This window comes from Podarcis liolepis (genome assembly GCF_965112155.1).
Source record: "Podarcis liolepis genome assembly, chromosome: 10".
In the NCBI taxonomy this organism is placed as follows: domain Eukaryota; kingdom Metazoa; phylum Chordata; class Lepidosauria; order Squamata; family Lacertidae; genus Podarcis; species Podarcis liolepis.
Genome location: NC_139562.1, coordinates 23,000,885 through 23,015,138, shown reverse-complemented (window position 1 = coordinate 23,015,138; position 14,254 = coordinate 23,000,885). Strand labels below are relative to the sequence as shown.

Genomic DNA, 14,254 nt, shown 5'->3' with positions numbered 1-14,254 from the left:
TGAGGCAAATTTCCTACTAGAATAATGCAATAGCTTATTGACTAGTCATAGGTCTGCAGTTTTCTTTGGGCAAGAGAATGCTAACACAGCCCAAAATGTTATAGGACGGTCTAGCTTTGTAATACAAAAGGTATTAAAATCTACTGGTAGATAAATCTACAATGGAAACTAGATTAGCTCCAATCTGCAGTGGTGATTGTAATGGCTCACAGTGGAAGGTCACCAACATATCACACTTATCAGATCCTTGTAGCATTTGTGCCACTTGTACACGCCTTTCATACGTCAGACAGCATTAGATCTTCCCCAATACAAAACCAGAAAAACTGAAGCATTTTGGATCAAAACTGTTTGCCTTTGCCATCTGCATCTCTTCGTAACCATAGATATAGAGATGGGTGGAAAAGCATCAAACAGATTATAGTTGAGACAACATCTGCTGTCACAGCTGTCAAGTTACTATGCTTTCAGGGTTTTGCTAAAAGCAAACATCTTGCTATCTCCCTAAACTGGTGAAACAAGTTACTGGGGCAAAGTACTGGCAATTCTGACCAACTTCTATAAAGGAAATTCACATCACTGTTGATTCTTTTATATATAAAAGAAACCGCGCTATGATTTTCTTCCCTCTGACAAAAGGCTATAATTTATTAAGTAAAATTAATTTAAGAAAACCAGAATCAGCAAATTAACAAGCTACTACTGAAATCATATTTTTATGCTTCCCCACCCCCCTCATTATTCTGCTGTTACATTTTGATTTTGCTACATTTTGGTAATGGCTGTGTTTAGACAAAGTACTAAGCTATGACTTATGGATTAAGCAAGTTATCCTGTGTATAAGCTGTGCACTTTTGCACCTAGACTGAATGCTCTTCCCTTATTGAAGCAGAGGAACAACCCAGATTAACATCATGTGTGAACCACCATGCCTCTTGGTTTCTCCCAAACAAATCCAATCAGGAAGCAAAGAACAAGACTTGGCTTCCGGTCATGGTTCACATGGAGAGAAACAAACTACAAGCACCAGTTCTGGCATGACACAAAGTAAGCCATTCCATGGTTTGTTTCTCTGCTTGACTAAAGCAGAAGTGAAATATGTGGGAGACCTAGTGGCTTAGCATTACATCTGAATGTGGCCATTGTCTCAATTTTATATTTTAAAAAATTCATTTTAAGCCTAAATAATGGTCTTGGAAAATTCAATGTAAAAAACCCTACTGCTGCTGCTGCTACTTGGATTAGTGATATTTTCCTGTATTTTCTATCAACTTTAAATGAACATCGTATTAAACTGGATTTTATACTTCCAATGAAATTTCATTCACAATCATTAAAATCTATATAAATTGTTGTATTTACGACGTTAAAGAACCCTACTGTGGTAGAATTAGTAAACACAATGTTAACGCACAGGTGTCTTTAATCCCATAAGCAGCCCCTGTAAGGTTTTTAGTTTTTAGTTTTTTACACTCCTAATCTCATATCGAGTAATTTGAGAATACGAATGCTTAGAGTTTTATTACCTCTCTAGCTGGAAAAATAAATCCATCTGTTAATGCAAGAATGCATGAGTCACTGCATCTGTCGGTTACCTGCTGAAATCTCTGCACAATGCCCCCAATTATAAATTAATCAATTCAACCACAATAGATTTCTTGTGTTAGTATCTTAAGCACTTAATATCAGAAAGAGAAACAAGGGCATTTGAAGCACATGCCTTCCAGCTTCAAGTTGTAATGGAGAAATGTAGGCCTTGCATGTTTCCAGCAGTCTAGTCACTTGCTTTTACTAGAAACTGTCTGCCCAACTACACAGACCTTTTTAGCCTGGCATGTGCACTAGTAGCGGAAGTCAGATAGATCTATTTTTTTTCTACAGGCAGCACCTGAGCCATCTGCTGTCTTAGAAAGCTAGAAAATCTAAATCTGACCAAAAAAACCCACTACAGATATTCCATTGATCTTGATTCCCTGAAGGGGACTGCAACGTTCAAGCTAATCCAGCCATGCAGCCTACTTTTGCAATCTATAGCTTAGGCATCTTTTAGTTTTGGCATAATATACATCTACAAGAGAACATACCATATTCTGCTTTATGACTCTGGGAAGACAGCTTGTCTTTATGCCTACTTTTGGGATAGCTTCTGTGTTCCTGAAGAGAGCTTCTTCTATCAGTGCAGTCTGTGCTCTGCATATGACTTGGTAAACAAGTGGTATAGTGCAATCCTGCCATAGAAAGCATGCCCTGAATAGCTTCTTCCTCCGTACTGGTCGAGGTAGGACATTCCCTAAAAAATAAGAGGAAAGAAGAAAGCTGTATCACAGGACTAAAATGTTTCATCTTCCTATTTAACAGAAAGCAATGAATATAATTTGCTTCAAGCACCTCCATTAATTTTGTAATTGTTCACCACCACCACCCTTTTTTTACTCACCTTTTAATTGTCATTTCTAGATGTCTAGATGGCTTCTGCATGGTTTGAAAGAGGTCATTTGTTATTTTAGATTCCTCTCTAAAATTTGAAGTTACTTCCTGTTTCTCATCACCTGAGCTTTCTGACTCCTCAAGAGAGAAATCTTTTTGCTGGTGGGAGTAAAACAAAACTTTCAACACAATGAATACCATTAACTTCTACACTAATTTCTACTTCATATTTTAATCTTAGTTAATTCTTAAGGTTAAAGGTAAAGGTACCCCTGATGGTTAGGCCCAGTTGCAGACGACTCTGGGGTTGCGCGCCCATCTCGCTCTATAGGCCAAGGGAGCCAGCGTTTGTCCGCAGATACCTTCTGGGTCATGTGGCCAGCATGACTAAGCCAATTCTGGTGAAACCAGAGCAGCGCACAGAAATGCCATTTACCTTCCCGCCGAAGTGGTACCTTATTTATCTACTTGCACTTTGACGTGGTTTTGAACTACTAGGTGGGCAAGAGCTGGGACCGAACAACGGGAGCTCACCCCGTCGTGGGGATTCGAACCGCCAACCTTCTGATCGGCAAGCCCTAGGCTCTGTGGTTTAATTCTTAAGGTTAGGGTGACTAAATATATATTCCTAGAGGAGATGTTGGGTTATGAGGATGGGATGGGATTCTATTTGGAAGCCATGTCTTAGGCAATAAAAGATTGCATAAATGTATGCTTGGTGTACTTTAGTTGCAGATCTATAAAATTTTAAAAGAAAATGGATTTGTAGCAGGGTCAGCATAAAAAACAGTTTATATCTATACTAGCTGACCTTTCATCTAACCCCCCCCCCCATGCACAAACTGTTCTTGCCCATTTTTGTCATTAATACTATTCAGAGCTAGATGTCCTTTGAATTCTAATGTTTAATACTTCATTTAACCACCACCTGTGACACTCTTGTATTTACCTGGTTAGTGCAATCAGGCTCAGATTCTTCTGAATCAGAAATATCAGAGTATTCTGAGTTTCCATTCCTGAGTTCTGATTTCACACTTTCAAAGAACACTGGAGGAGAAAAACAGAGGGATTTTAGATTTGCCATATATTAACTGGACATACTTCCCTATAGCTCCTGCTACCAACTGAGCCTTTCATCCTGTGACTGTACATTGCTTTGAAGACAATGAAACTCTTAGTACACATATCCACACTCCAAAAACAGAATTTAATGCCCACTGTTAAGCAGTATAGGAATGAAAGTTTGTAATTTATAAGTAATTTGTTACTTCCCAGTTCTTAGGAATTTAATTTCTGGCCTCAGAAAACCACTGTAATTGTGAGAAAATACTATATATTTCATATATAGGGAATTCTCGGTAGAAATTCTACTTTGATCAAACTGGACTTTTTCCCTGTGATCATAGAAAGTCACAATAATTTATTTATATGGGGATAACATACTGCTTGAACTCATTATACTAAGGTCCCCAACAGATCCAGCTCATGAGTCACAGATATTCCTAGCTATGTATTTCCCAATTAACCAAAGACATTGACCTACGTCTATGAACACAGCCATATCTGAATTTAACAAACACTCATAACCCACCTTTAGCCTTTTTTTAAATATTGGCTGCATCTGGAAGTGACACTAAACCATGGCATAGTGCTGTGTAAAAGAACTTTGCCATCTCCTGAGCTTGTGTGTTCCTCCCATGTGGCCAAGATTCCAGATGTTTTTATTTGGGGTTTTAACCAGCCAAAGCCCTGCTTCAATCTGAACCAGGGAATGGACTTCAAGACTAAGGTCAGTTTCAAAAACAAGTCAGCTTCAACTCATGCTTTTTGAAGCTGGCTTGTTTAAACTAAGTATAGTTAGTGTTAGCCATGAACTCTGATTCAGAAGAAAGAGGAAGATCTGGTTTAACTAAAATCAAAAGCAAAAACTTCCATAATCCTCCTTCCAGTCATACAGGAAAAGGAGAAAATGGGGACAGCACACAAGTCTGAGCAGAGTAAGGCTCAATCGCATAGTGCTAAGACATGATTTATCATTATGTCTAAATGCAGCGATTGTCAGTGGAAGCTTAACTACCCTGATGAATGATGCCACATTGATCAGCAGTACAAAGCAACAATGAAGAACGGTACAGATACAATAGCCCTGGATTTCTAGTTCAAGGAAAACATACTTACTGTTCAGTGGTTTCTGAGCATCTACACTGCCATCTGCTTCCTGGGAGATGTGTTCTTCTGCCTTAACTGTTATTTCCTTCTCTGACTCTGCTCTCTCATCCTCATCTTCACTGTCCGCAGTGTAAAGACTTCGATCTCTGAAAGGTTGCCTCTCATCTCTGTAATAAAATAACCTGTTACCAAACCAAAAAAAGATCCATTGGGGCCTTGCCCCATCTTTTTAGAAGTAATAGCCAATTTTCACTGCTTCCTAGAACTTTTAAAGTACCATTTCTCATCTACTGAAGAATTTTTCCCAAGTCTCTGCAGAATTGTTGGCTGTTATTCTCTTTAACAGAAGGTTTAAATCATTTTCAATTATTTGAAACAGGAGTGGAAAACCTCAGGCCAGGAAGCCAAACTTGACCTTCCAAGCCTCTCAAGTTGGCCCTCAAGACTCCCTGCAGGTCATGCCTTCGCCAAAGGCCACATTACCACCACTCTGCTTTGAACAATCCTTCAATGTGTTCTTGAAGTAGGATAATGCCTCTTGCTTGCTGGGGGTGTGTGTGTGTGTGCATGCTACTGAAGGGATATGTGGGGGATGAAGAGATGTGGGGTACAGAAACACCTGACTTTTGCATTGGTGGAATGTATCCTACTGTACAAATGTAAGAGTCACACCCATTGCTTTGCCCACGTTTGCCTTTGACCCAGACCACCGCTGGCATATGGTCTCCAGAATGTTTCCCCATGAATGAATAATGCCCTTGGTCTGAAAAGGGTTCTCCACCCCAGGTGTCAGAGACTGGCTGGACGAAGCAGAGTGGTGGGGAAAACCAGCCGGGAACGCCCCCCCCCCCCCGAGAAACCCCAGAGAAGAAAGGCTCAGAGCCAGGGGGTTGGTGATGGGACCCTCTGACCTGTCAGAGGGAGAAGAATGGAAGGAAGTACTGAATGCTGAAGGGTCAACAGGGTATAGTGAGCAGGAAGAACATGTGACAAGGAGCTGTTCAGACTGCGAGGCTGAAACATAGGAGCAGGGTCAAGAGACTACAGAAGAATCCAGGGAGTCTTCCTCTCCTGCTGTGACCAGCTCTCCCCACCCACCCCGTCTCCAAGAATGTGCTGAACAACAAGGAGAGAGGAACAGAGGCCAGAACAGTGCAGATGCAGCTTGAGACTGCTTGGGAAACATCTGGGGGAGTGGAACCTTAGAAGGGCGAGGGAGGCAGGGAACTTCAATCCTGGCAACTGCTCTATAGGGGCAAGACCTGATGGTAAGTGTTGTTCAGTTGTATGCCTTTTCCTTGAATAAAGAGTTAACTTCACCGACAACTGAGACTACTTCTTCATGCTGACCTGCATCTGACTCCAGACCTGACACCAGGTTTAAAACCATCTATAATAGCAGGACTGGAGCTCAGTGGGGCCCACCACTGATGCCTGAAGTCAGAGCTCCAGCAGCGCAGGTTAGCTGGACCTAGTCTACATTTAAATTTGCTCACAATGCCACAAATGGGGCTTCCTGAGGGCACTGGGAGAAATTAAGGCGGAGGTAACATAAGAGCCGTCTGGCAGGGTTTCAAATGCTGCTGCCCCACCGCACAAGGTAAGTCCATTGTGGCAGCACTCTATCCAGAACTGCCCCAAGTTGGAGACAGTCCTGCAAAATGTGCCCCTTTGTTCCTCCAAACATTTAATTCCTGTGTTTGGTTACAGATGTTTCTTGCTGTATCCCTTTTTCAGCCCAGATCTGTCAATTAACTACAAGCCGGATTTTCAAAATTGCCTAAAGTAAACTACATGTAGCAAGCTACATGCTGATGTTTTTATACCTAATTATTCTTCCATTTGACAGCAAAAGCCGTAAATCATTGTCCTTCGTTCTCCATTCAGGAACAGTAGAAGATGGCTGAAGAGGCTTGTTAAACCTTCCATTCAATTTACCATTTGCGGGGTCCTAAAGCAAGGGGACAAAAGATTTCACCTACGGTTAATGGTACTTTAATAAGCTATTTCTCTTTGTAATCCACATCAGCTGTGGTGCACTGCCAAGCCACACTTAAAACACTGACAGCCAGCAAACGAAGAAATCCTGCATTATTAATAGCCATTATGGCAGAGAGAGAAGTCTGTTTCATGTGTACAATTGTCTTTCACACACATGGCCCAAGTTGCAGCAACTCCTTCCTCCTGCACAACACTCAATTCTCTCCCATTCTCTGGATTGTTGGTGCTTAGTACACATATTCACTATTAACATGTCTAAACTATTCTACTTTGCAAGTATGGACGGATGGTACTTCCTCTGAGAAATAATTTAAGACACAAGACTGCCATTACAGATGAATTTTTACAACGTATCAGCACATATATTATTAAGTCCACAGAGCTGTATTGCTAACAAGAAGATACTCAGACCATAGAAATATAACTGGTAGAGAGGACTCTGTATGATGTCATTTCCCCTTCTCTCCTGAACAGGAAGGAACACTTAGTAATTCCTCCCTCTCTCTCTCTGACCAGCAATGGATGCAGACATGCCTCTGCTTCCTCCAGCTTCAGCACATGCCTGAAGCTGGTTATACTGTAAATATTTAGTATTTTGCCTGCATAGTTTTTACTTCTGCTTTTGCTGTGAACCAATGCATGATCATCAAGTAAGTAAATTATATTTTTAAGCTTACTTTCCAGTCTGTTGCTTGATTCTTTTTTAAGCGGGTTAAGAAAGGGGAGCCAGCTTACTTCATAGCCGGACTTGTTCAAAACAAGGTTTTACAACCTAACACCTATGCTTTTAATTTTGCTGCCAGGGGTAGGATTTTAAAACACTGTTTAACCCACAAACGTGGGCACCTGGAGGGATAAATTGCAATTAATATATCCTCTCCTATAAAAACCCATCCCACAAACTATACACTGGGAACAAGCAGAATTATATACTTAAGGTTCCAGAAATGGGAGGTAATTGGGGATTTGGGTGAGATGTTTTAAAGGAAAAGTGATACCAGTGGGAAAGACCACCATTACCGCAAAACCCTTCTAATTTTTCTTCTTAAAACAGCTCCGGTACCAAATACTTTTTAGCTCACAGGAGAGTATGTAGAGGCAACTTCCAAAATATGGTCTGTCCTGGATCTTTTTGGGTAAAATGGAGAAGTATTTGAAAGGTCTAATTCCAGGCTTAATATTCTTTTACTGTAGCCATACTGTATACGTTTATTGCCACACTACATCTATATTTGCTAATTCAAAATTCATCTATTCACATACACCCAAAATGGAAAGTGCATTTTGAGGTCGCTCCTCCCTACCTGTGGTGTCCAGTACAATATATATATGTGCCTGGGTAGTGCAACAACTCTATTTCCTCACCAAACCAGTGGTATTCAATGATGTGGAAAAGTGAGAATAATATTTTCATTGAACATTAACCAATGATGATATGATTATACCTCCCACAGTCTTTGTTTTAAAAATGCAACAACTTCCCATTTTTACGTGTGCCATCTGCCCTGCACATTAAATGTTCTAGTTGTGCTTTACTTTGCTCCAATATGCAATTCTGTACTTGCCTCTTCCCACGGGGACATCTCTAGTCTTTTGAGAACTTCTCTTGTGTGGAGCTCCAAGATGTCCAAATTAGATGGAGTTTTGATGGCATGGTCCCGTAGCTTCCTTGCTTTTCGTCTGGAATGATGGGTTGAGGCTGATTCATTTGATGAATGCGAAACTTGGCACACACCAATAATTCCCTGAGTTTTAACTGGTTTGCTGTTCTCCTCCTTTAAATAAAAGAAAGTTATTTAGAGCAGCCTATATTGACAATTCCACACAATTTGAAGTGAAAGGTTTCACTTTCAAGTAGCAGTATAAGACTTTCAACAAGATTATTCCATCCTCTTCCTATATTGTCTATTACAACAGCACCCTAAGGGACTCTGTCCACTACTGAAATGTAAGAGAAAGAGAATGTTATGCTCCAGCTAAAGATTTAATTCAAATTTCATTATTCACTCTAAACTGCCTTTATAATTCCTCCATAATGTGATTACTTAAACTTTGAATTCTAAGATAGGACCATAGGGTGGGTTATACTTGATAAGTATCTTATAATCATAAGCACCTAAACAGTTTGCCAACCATGAGTAATAAAAGTTTGGAAGTGATTATTTCAGCAAACTAGCAGTTATTTTTGAAGAGAGAGGAGCACAACTAAAGGAGAGCATCTCCAAAAGCTGAAAGTAATCATATGCGATTATCCAAATTTTGCAATCATATTCAATGTATTTTATTCTTACCTCTACAGAACGAATCACTTTAGATAGTTCTTTAATTAGCTGTCCAGGCCTTATATTGTCTGGAATTTCAAAGGCATGTTCTGTTACCAGCTGTTAAGTAAAACAGGAAAATAAGCAGTTAAGTTCCTCCAAATACAAATCAGCAGCATATTTATATACAGAATTTTTATGAAGCTGTATTGCATTTTAAAGGCTTTTCTTTTAAAGAAAGAAAGAAACCCACTAAAAATTATGACTACACATTTCAACTTACATCTTTTTTCATCCATAACTTTAAAGCAGTAAGTAAAGCTTTCACTCCTTGTACTAAGAAAGTTTGAGGGTAAAAACCATCCTCTTTCAGTTCTGGAAATAAAGACAAATGCTGCACATTAGATTAATATAAATGTCAAATGAGTATTTACATTAACATCTCTCTCAACCTTTAAAACCTGTAAAAAGTTACTCATGCATTCAAAACTACAATGAAGAGTAAACTGTAAATGAATCGTTTAATTCGTTAACTTCTAGGAAAGAAAGGGGGTTGAAAACCATCATGGCCAACCCCTGCCCCAAAGGAGAATTTCCCCACACCCCAGTTTTTACAGGATTGCCCCACATAAACCAAACAGTGGTTTGCCAAGCCACATGCCAATGGATCTTCAGAGCAAATGGATCTATGGGATTCAGTAACCAAGCTGCACATGAAAAAATCTCATGGACTTTAGTCAGTCTCAGCCTCAGTAGAAAGTAACTTTCCAAACTTTGTTATCAGCAGGGGAGAGCATGAAGTAAAACTAGAAACCTACTGAGGTGCATGTTCACCAAGCTTTCTTTAGACTTAGGGGCAGCCCTTTAGCTTCCAAAGGAAAGCCAATGAGAAGCACCAAAGCTCCTGTACCAGCCAGGAAACAAGAATCAGAGGAAGAGGAAGTTTGAGAGTTGGAGGAAGAGGCAGGCCAGGCAAGTGAAGGGCAGGGTGCCTCCCCACCCTCTTCTGCACCACTGTCTCCCAGAACCAGCAGAAGAATGAAGTGCAAAGAGCATAGGAAGCTTCTATGCAGGTGTAGTCTCTGGTTATGGGCAAACAGCCTATCATACATAAAATGGTGGAGGGGGGAGTGATCCCCAGTTGCTGCAACTGCTCCATATAGAGTGAACCTGGGAGTAGCTGCCTAGACACTAGACTGGTGTGTGTAGGTATCTGGAGCCATAGAAGCAACTGTGTTATCTTTGACAATATAGAGTGAACTCTCTGCTGTGTGCATTCCTTTGGGTATGTCCTTGACAGGGTGGTGGCTAAGTGAAATGATTTTTAAATCAGATTAAAAAAGAAGACTTGGCTGCCTGGGTTCAGTGCTAAGGTGGTGGCCATGGACATTTCTTATACATGTGCATACTCACAAAAGCATGTCATTCCCACATCATATTATCAGTACAGTTTTGGGGTTAAAGGTGGAATTTTTAAGCTTTATGTTCAGCCTCCTGTTGTGCAGTTGGCTAACAGTCTAGTTACTTGTCAGCATCAGTTGCTTTCCTCAGTTTCTTGAACTTCTATTAGTTCCCAGTTCGGCTATTTGATCTACATTTACTTTATAAATGTGAGCCTTATTACTAAGAAAAAAGCTATTTTGGGGGAGACTGGCAGAGAACCTAAATGGATGTGCACAGAGTACTGACTAATAGAGACTAAGGGAAGCAGTGTACAAGTTAATAATTTGAGTGAGGTGACAACTGTAACTTTAGAGGGCTGTGCATGAATGTGGTCCTGAAACAAATATATTTTCACTTCCACATAAATAACTGCAGTTGACACATATTTAAAGATACATAGGACACTCTAAAGAAAAAGGTTCATATGCCTTCTTTGTCAAAGCCTTTGTACTCCACTGCACATGAATCATATGTGTTTCGTTTACTACAAATGCTTTTAATCCATAAAGCTTCTGTCATATCAAAACTGAACAAAGTAGCTACACTTACATTTTCCAGTTATCAACCAAGAGTAACTTATGTCTCATTTGACTGATGTACATTAGACATGGGTCTTTCCGCAAATGGTAGAAAAAAGTCTAGCCTCACGTTCTTCTTAAAACATGAAATGAGTTACCTTTCAAAGTTTCCAGTACGTTTTTGGCCACAAACCAACAGATGGCTTCAAAGAAAGGGAATTTGAAAAGATCTGGGGTTTTTAGCCTTTTCTCCATTTCATAACACCTAAATAAACAATTTAGAAGGATTATTTTGTGTGAATATTGATCACTGTTAACTGTGTTCACCTAAATTATATGGTGTGCAGCAAAATGAAGCAGTCCATGACAAACAAGATACATCAAGATTTATAGTCAAGAGTAGTAAGATCAAACTTGACAAAATTGGGCAGAACTTTTCTAAGCTCTGGACTTATCTCTTTTGAAGCTCTGTTACATATTGAGCTGCGACGTTGGACTTCATAATACTAATATATAAACCCAACTTTAAACAGACAGAATTCAAGCAACTTATGCCATTATGGTATGCTTAGAACAAAAAGTTTACTCAAGTAATGCAGGAATTAGAATTTATTTTCCAGTTCCTGAGTTTTGCTTGCCAAATTTCAGTTTGTTCTGATGTAATCTTCCATGTTATCTTGTTTAATTTCAAAGGCAAGTGGAACAGAACAAACTATTCATTTCTATCTGGAAATAATTCTTGCAATATTCAGTCCACCCCTGGCAGAATAGCAGCATTGTCTCTTTTATTAGTGTCTTGTGCCATTTAATCTCATTTAATCAATTATGTATCAACTGAATGACAAAAATATTTTCAAGCTTATGGGAGAAGATACATAATAAAAAGAGAAAGCTCCAGTACAAACCTGAGCTGCATGCCAATATTGAGGTTGTGCAAAAAGTTTCCTCCAAAAGCCATACAGTCCTGAGAAGTGAGCACAGCATGAATCCAGCCTGAAATGACAGGTAAGTAGAACCTGAGTATCCCTGCTACAAAATATTTCGCATGCCCTACATTTTGGACTTCAACAAAACACAGGATAGGACTGATACTTGGAAGACATCCAAGATAATGTTTTATAACAATATTGGCATCACTAATCACACTGGGTGAAAGACATCCACATCCTATTAAACTGTCTAAGTGTAGCAGTTTGGTGAAGAAAGTGTGTGAAAATGGACAATCCCAAAATCCAAGCCTCTTCCAGCTCCAGCTGGGAACAAACTGAAGTACCAGGATAAAAGTCAAAAGTGTTTATTTTATCTAATTCAATCTTGAAACGGAAGTCTATGGCACGCTGAATGGAAACACAGTCTAAAGAGTTTAACCCTAGTATCAGAAACCTCCTTAGCTTGTATAATTGCAGTTTATTATTTTTCTTGTGTTAGTTTCTTGCACGATATTTAAAAACCACCCCATGTGTAATCATTAAGTGGTACATGGAAGATAATATCCAATATATATGCTCAAAATAGGTCAGTTAATGCAGTCGGGAATTCTAAAATACAGCTCAGAAGTGAAGGGATGGTCATTGCTTCTCTGGATTTTTTTTTTTCTCTGGAGCCCTGGAGTCCATTATGTTCTCATAACACCATGACTAGACTTCTACAATACCATCTGTGCTGAGCTCTTGGCTGAAGAATGTGGTTCCCTCTTTCACATTAGGAAGGACATTTTACCAGTAATAAGATCTGCACTGTGTTTGGCAGTTTTTCGGGCACACTTCAAGGTGGTGTCTGTAGCAACCTATAAATCCCTCATAAATGTGACCTTACATACTAAAAGAATTGTCACAAGTCAAGCATGACCATAAGTGACCTCATGGTACTGGCATCAATAAGGCAAGTTTGAAAAAGACATAGTGAGATATTCTTGGTGACTATTTCACACTGCTCTCTCCCAAAGGATTTGCTAAATCCCAGTATCAGAGATATATTTTATTTTGTTGTCTAGAGTTACATAGTCGTTGCTGTAACACACTGCACATTAAATTATTTTGCTTTAAAATGTTGCTTTTCAAATAGAACTACCTAAGGCATACTTAGCTTCCTAGTTAAAAATCTTAGAAACCCTTTATTTTTACATTCAAAGTAGACTTGAGTGTGAGAAAAAGAAGTTACTCACACTCAGAGGAGTCTAGACCTTGTATGTCTGTGTGAGTCACTGATCTGAACAGGCATCCTCACCTGAAGGAGAAATCCCAGAGCAGCGATTCATGCAGACACTCTTAACAATTCTAAGGACAAGTTGTTCCACTGTGTCATAAGAGATTCAATGTTTCAGCCACACCCATTCAGATTCAGGCACCCAGCAGAGGCTGACTGGATGGAGACAAGTCCAGAACAGCTAATCTTTCAGACACAGCAGGCAGCCTCTGAGTAGGAACTTTTAATAATTTCTCAACTTCCTTATCCTAAATTGGGTCATAATTGCTAAACATATTAGCACATTTTTAAAAATTGAATTTTAAAGAGTCCTCTGAACACCAGCCACCAAACTCAACAGATATGAGCATGATTATTCCTTGAGGAAAGCATTTTACCTGTGGGAACAAATAAAGTATGTCCTTGCTTCACTACACACTTGTAACACTTGTCAACTTTATCTCCAAAATACACTTCACTCTGGGTAACAGATGAACTCCAAGATTCGTAGATTGCCAAATTTTCATCAGTAGGTTTGATCAAGTAGAATATCTTTTCACCCTATACATAAAAAATATTGAATGAGGTTACATTTGTCTCTGATAGTAGCAATTAAGGAGAGGTAGAAGATTATGGGATCAAGCAGGCTTTCCCAAACTGGTGGCCCCGAGATGTTGTTGGACAGCAACTCCAATCAACCCTATTGCAGCCCAACATCATTTTGAGTGCATCAGGTTTGGTAAGTTGGGAATGGGGTATAGGAATGAAAATGCTTAGGTTCCTTCCCAACTGAACATGATAGGCCTAGAAATAATGTTCTGGGCATAGCAAAACAGACAACTCAATAGCATGAATCATAGAATCATAGAGTTGGCAGAGACCACAAGGGCCATCGAGTCCAACCCCCTGCCAAGCAGGAAACACCATCAGAGCACTCCTGACATATGATTGTCTAGCCTCTGCTTAAAGACCTCCAAAGAAGGAGACTCCACCACACTCCTTGGCAGCAAATTCCACTGCCGAACAGCTCTTACTGTCAGGAAGTTCTTCCTAATGTTTAGGTGGAATCTTCTTTCTTGTAGTTTGGATCCATTGCTCCGTGTCCGCTTCTCTGGAGCAGCAGAAAACAACCTTTCTCCCTCCTCTATCTGACATCCTTTTATATATTTGAACATGGCTATCATATCACCCCTTGACCTCCTCTTCTCCAGGCTAAACATGCCCAACTCCCTTAGCCGTTCCTCATAAGGC

General features: G+C 39.8%; 1 protein-coding gene across 3 annotated transcripts in view; it reads right to left on the bottom strand.

The window, feature by feature from the left end:
• The window catches only part of KDM7A (lysine demethylase 7A), a 49,576-nt gene that overhangs the window by 7,890 nt on the left and 27,432 nt on the right, over positions 1-14,254 (bottom strand). The window contains exons 7-17 of one of the 3 annotated variants that reach the window (XM_083461944.1): positions 13,402-13,564; positions 11,725-11,812; positions 10,978-11,084; positions 9,142-9,233; positions 8,889-8,978; positions 8,163-8,372; positions 6,423-6,547; positions 4,606-4,763; positions 3,377-3,474; positions 2,438-2,586; positions 2,085-2,290 (exon numbers count right to left, since the gene is read on the bottom strand). In XM_083461944.1, the coding sequence (XP_083318070.1) occupies positions 2,085-2,290; positions 2,438-2,586; positions 3,377-3,474; positions 4,606-4,763; positions 6,423-6,547; positions 8,163-8,372; positions 8,889-8,978; positions 9,142-9,233; positions 10,978-11,084; positions 11,725-11,812; positions 13,402-13,564 (1,486 nt within the window). Of the gene's footprint in view, positions 1-2,084; positions 2,291-2,437; positions 2,587-3,376; positions 3,475-4,605; positions 4,779-6,422; positions 6,548-8,162; positions 8,373-8,888; positions 8,979-9,141; positions 9,234-10,977; positions 11,085-11,724; positions 11,813-13,401; positions 13,565-14,254 lie in introns of all 3 variants that reach the window. The other 2 variants (XM_083461943.1, XM_083461945.1) reach the window with 2 other exon arrangements.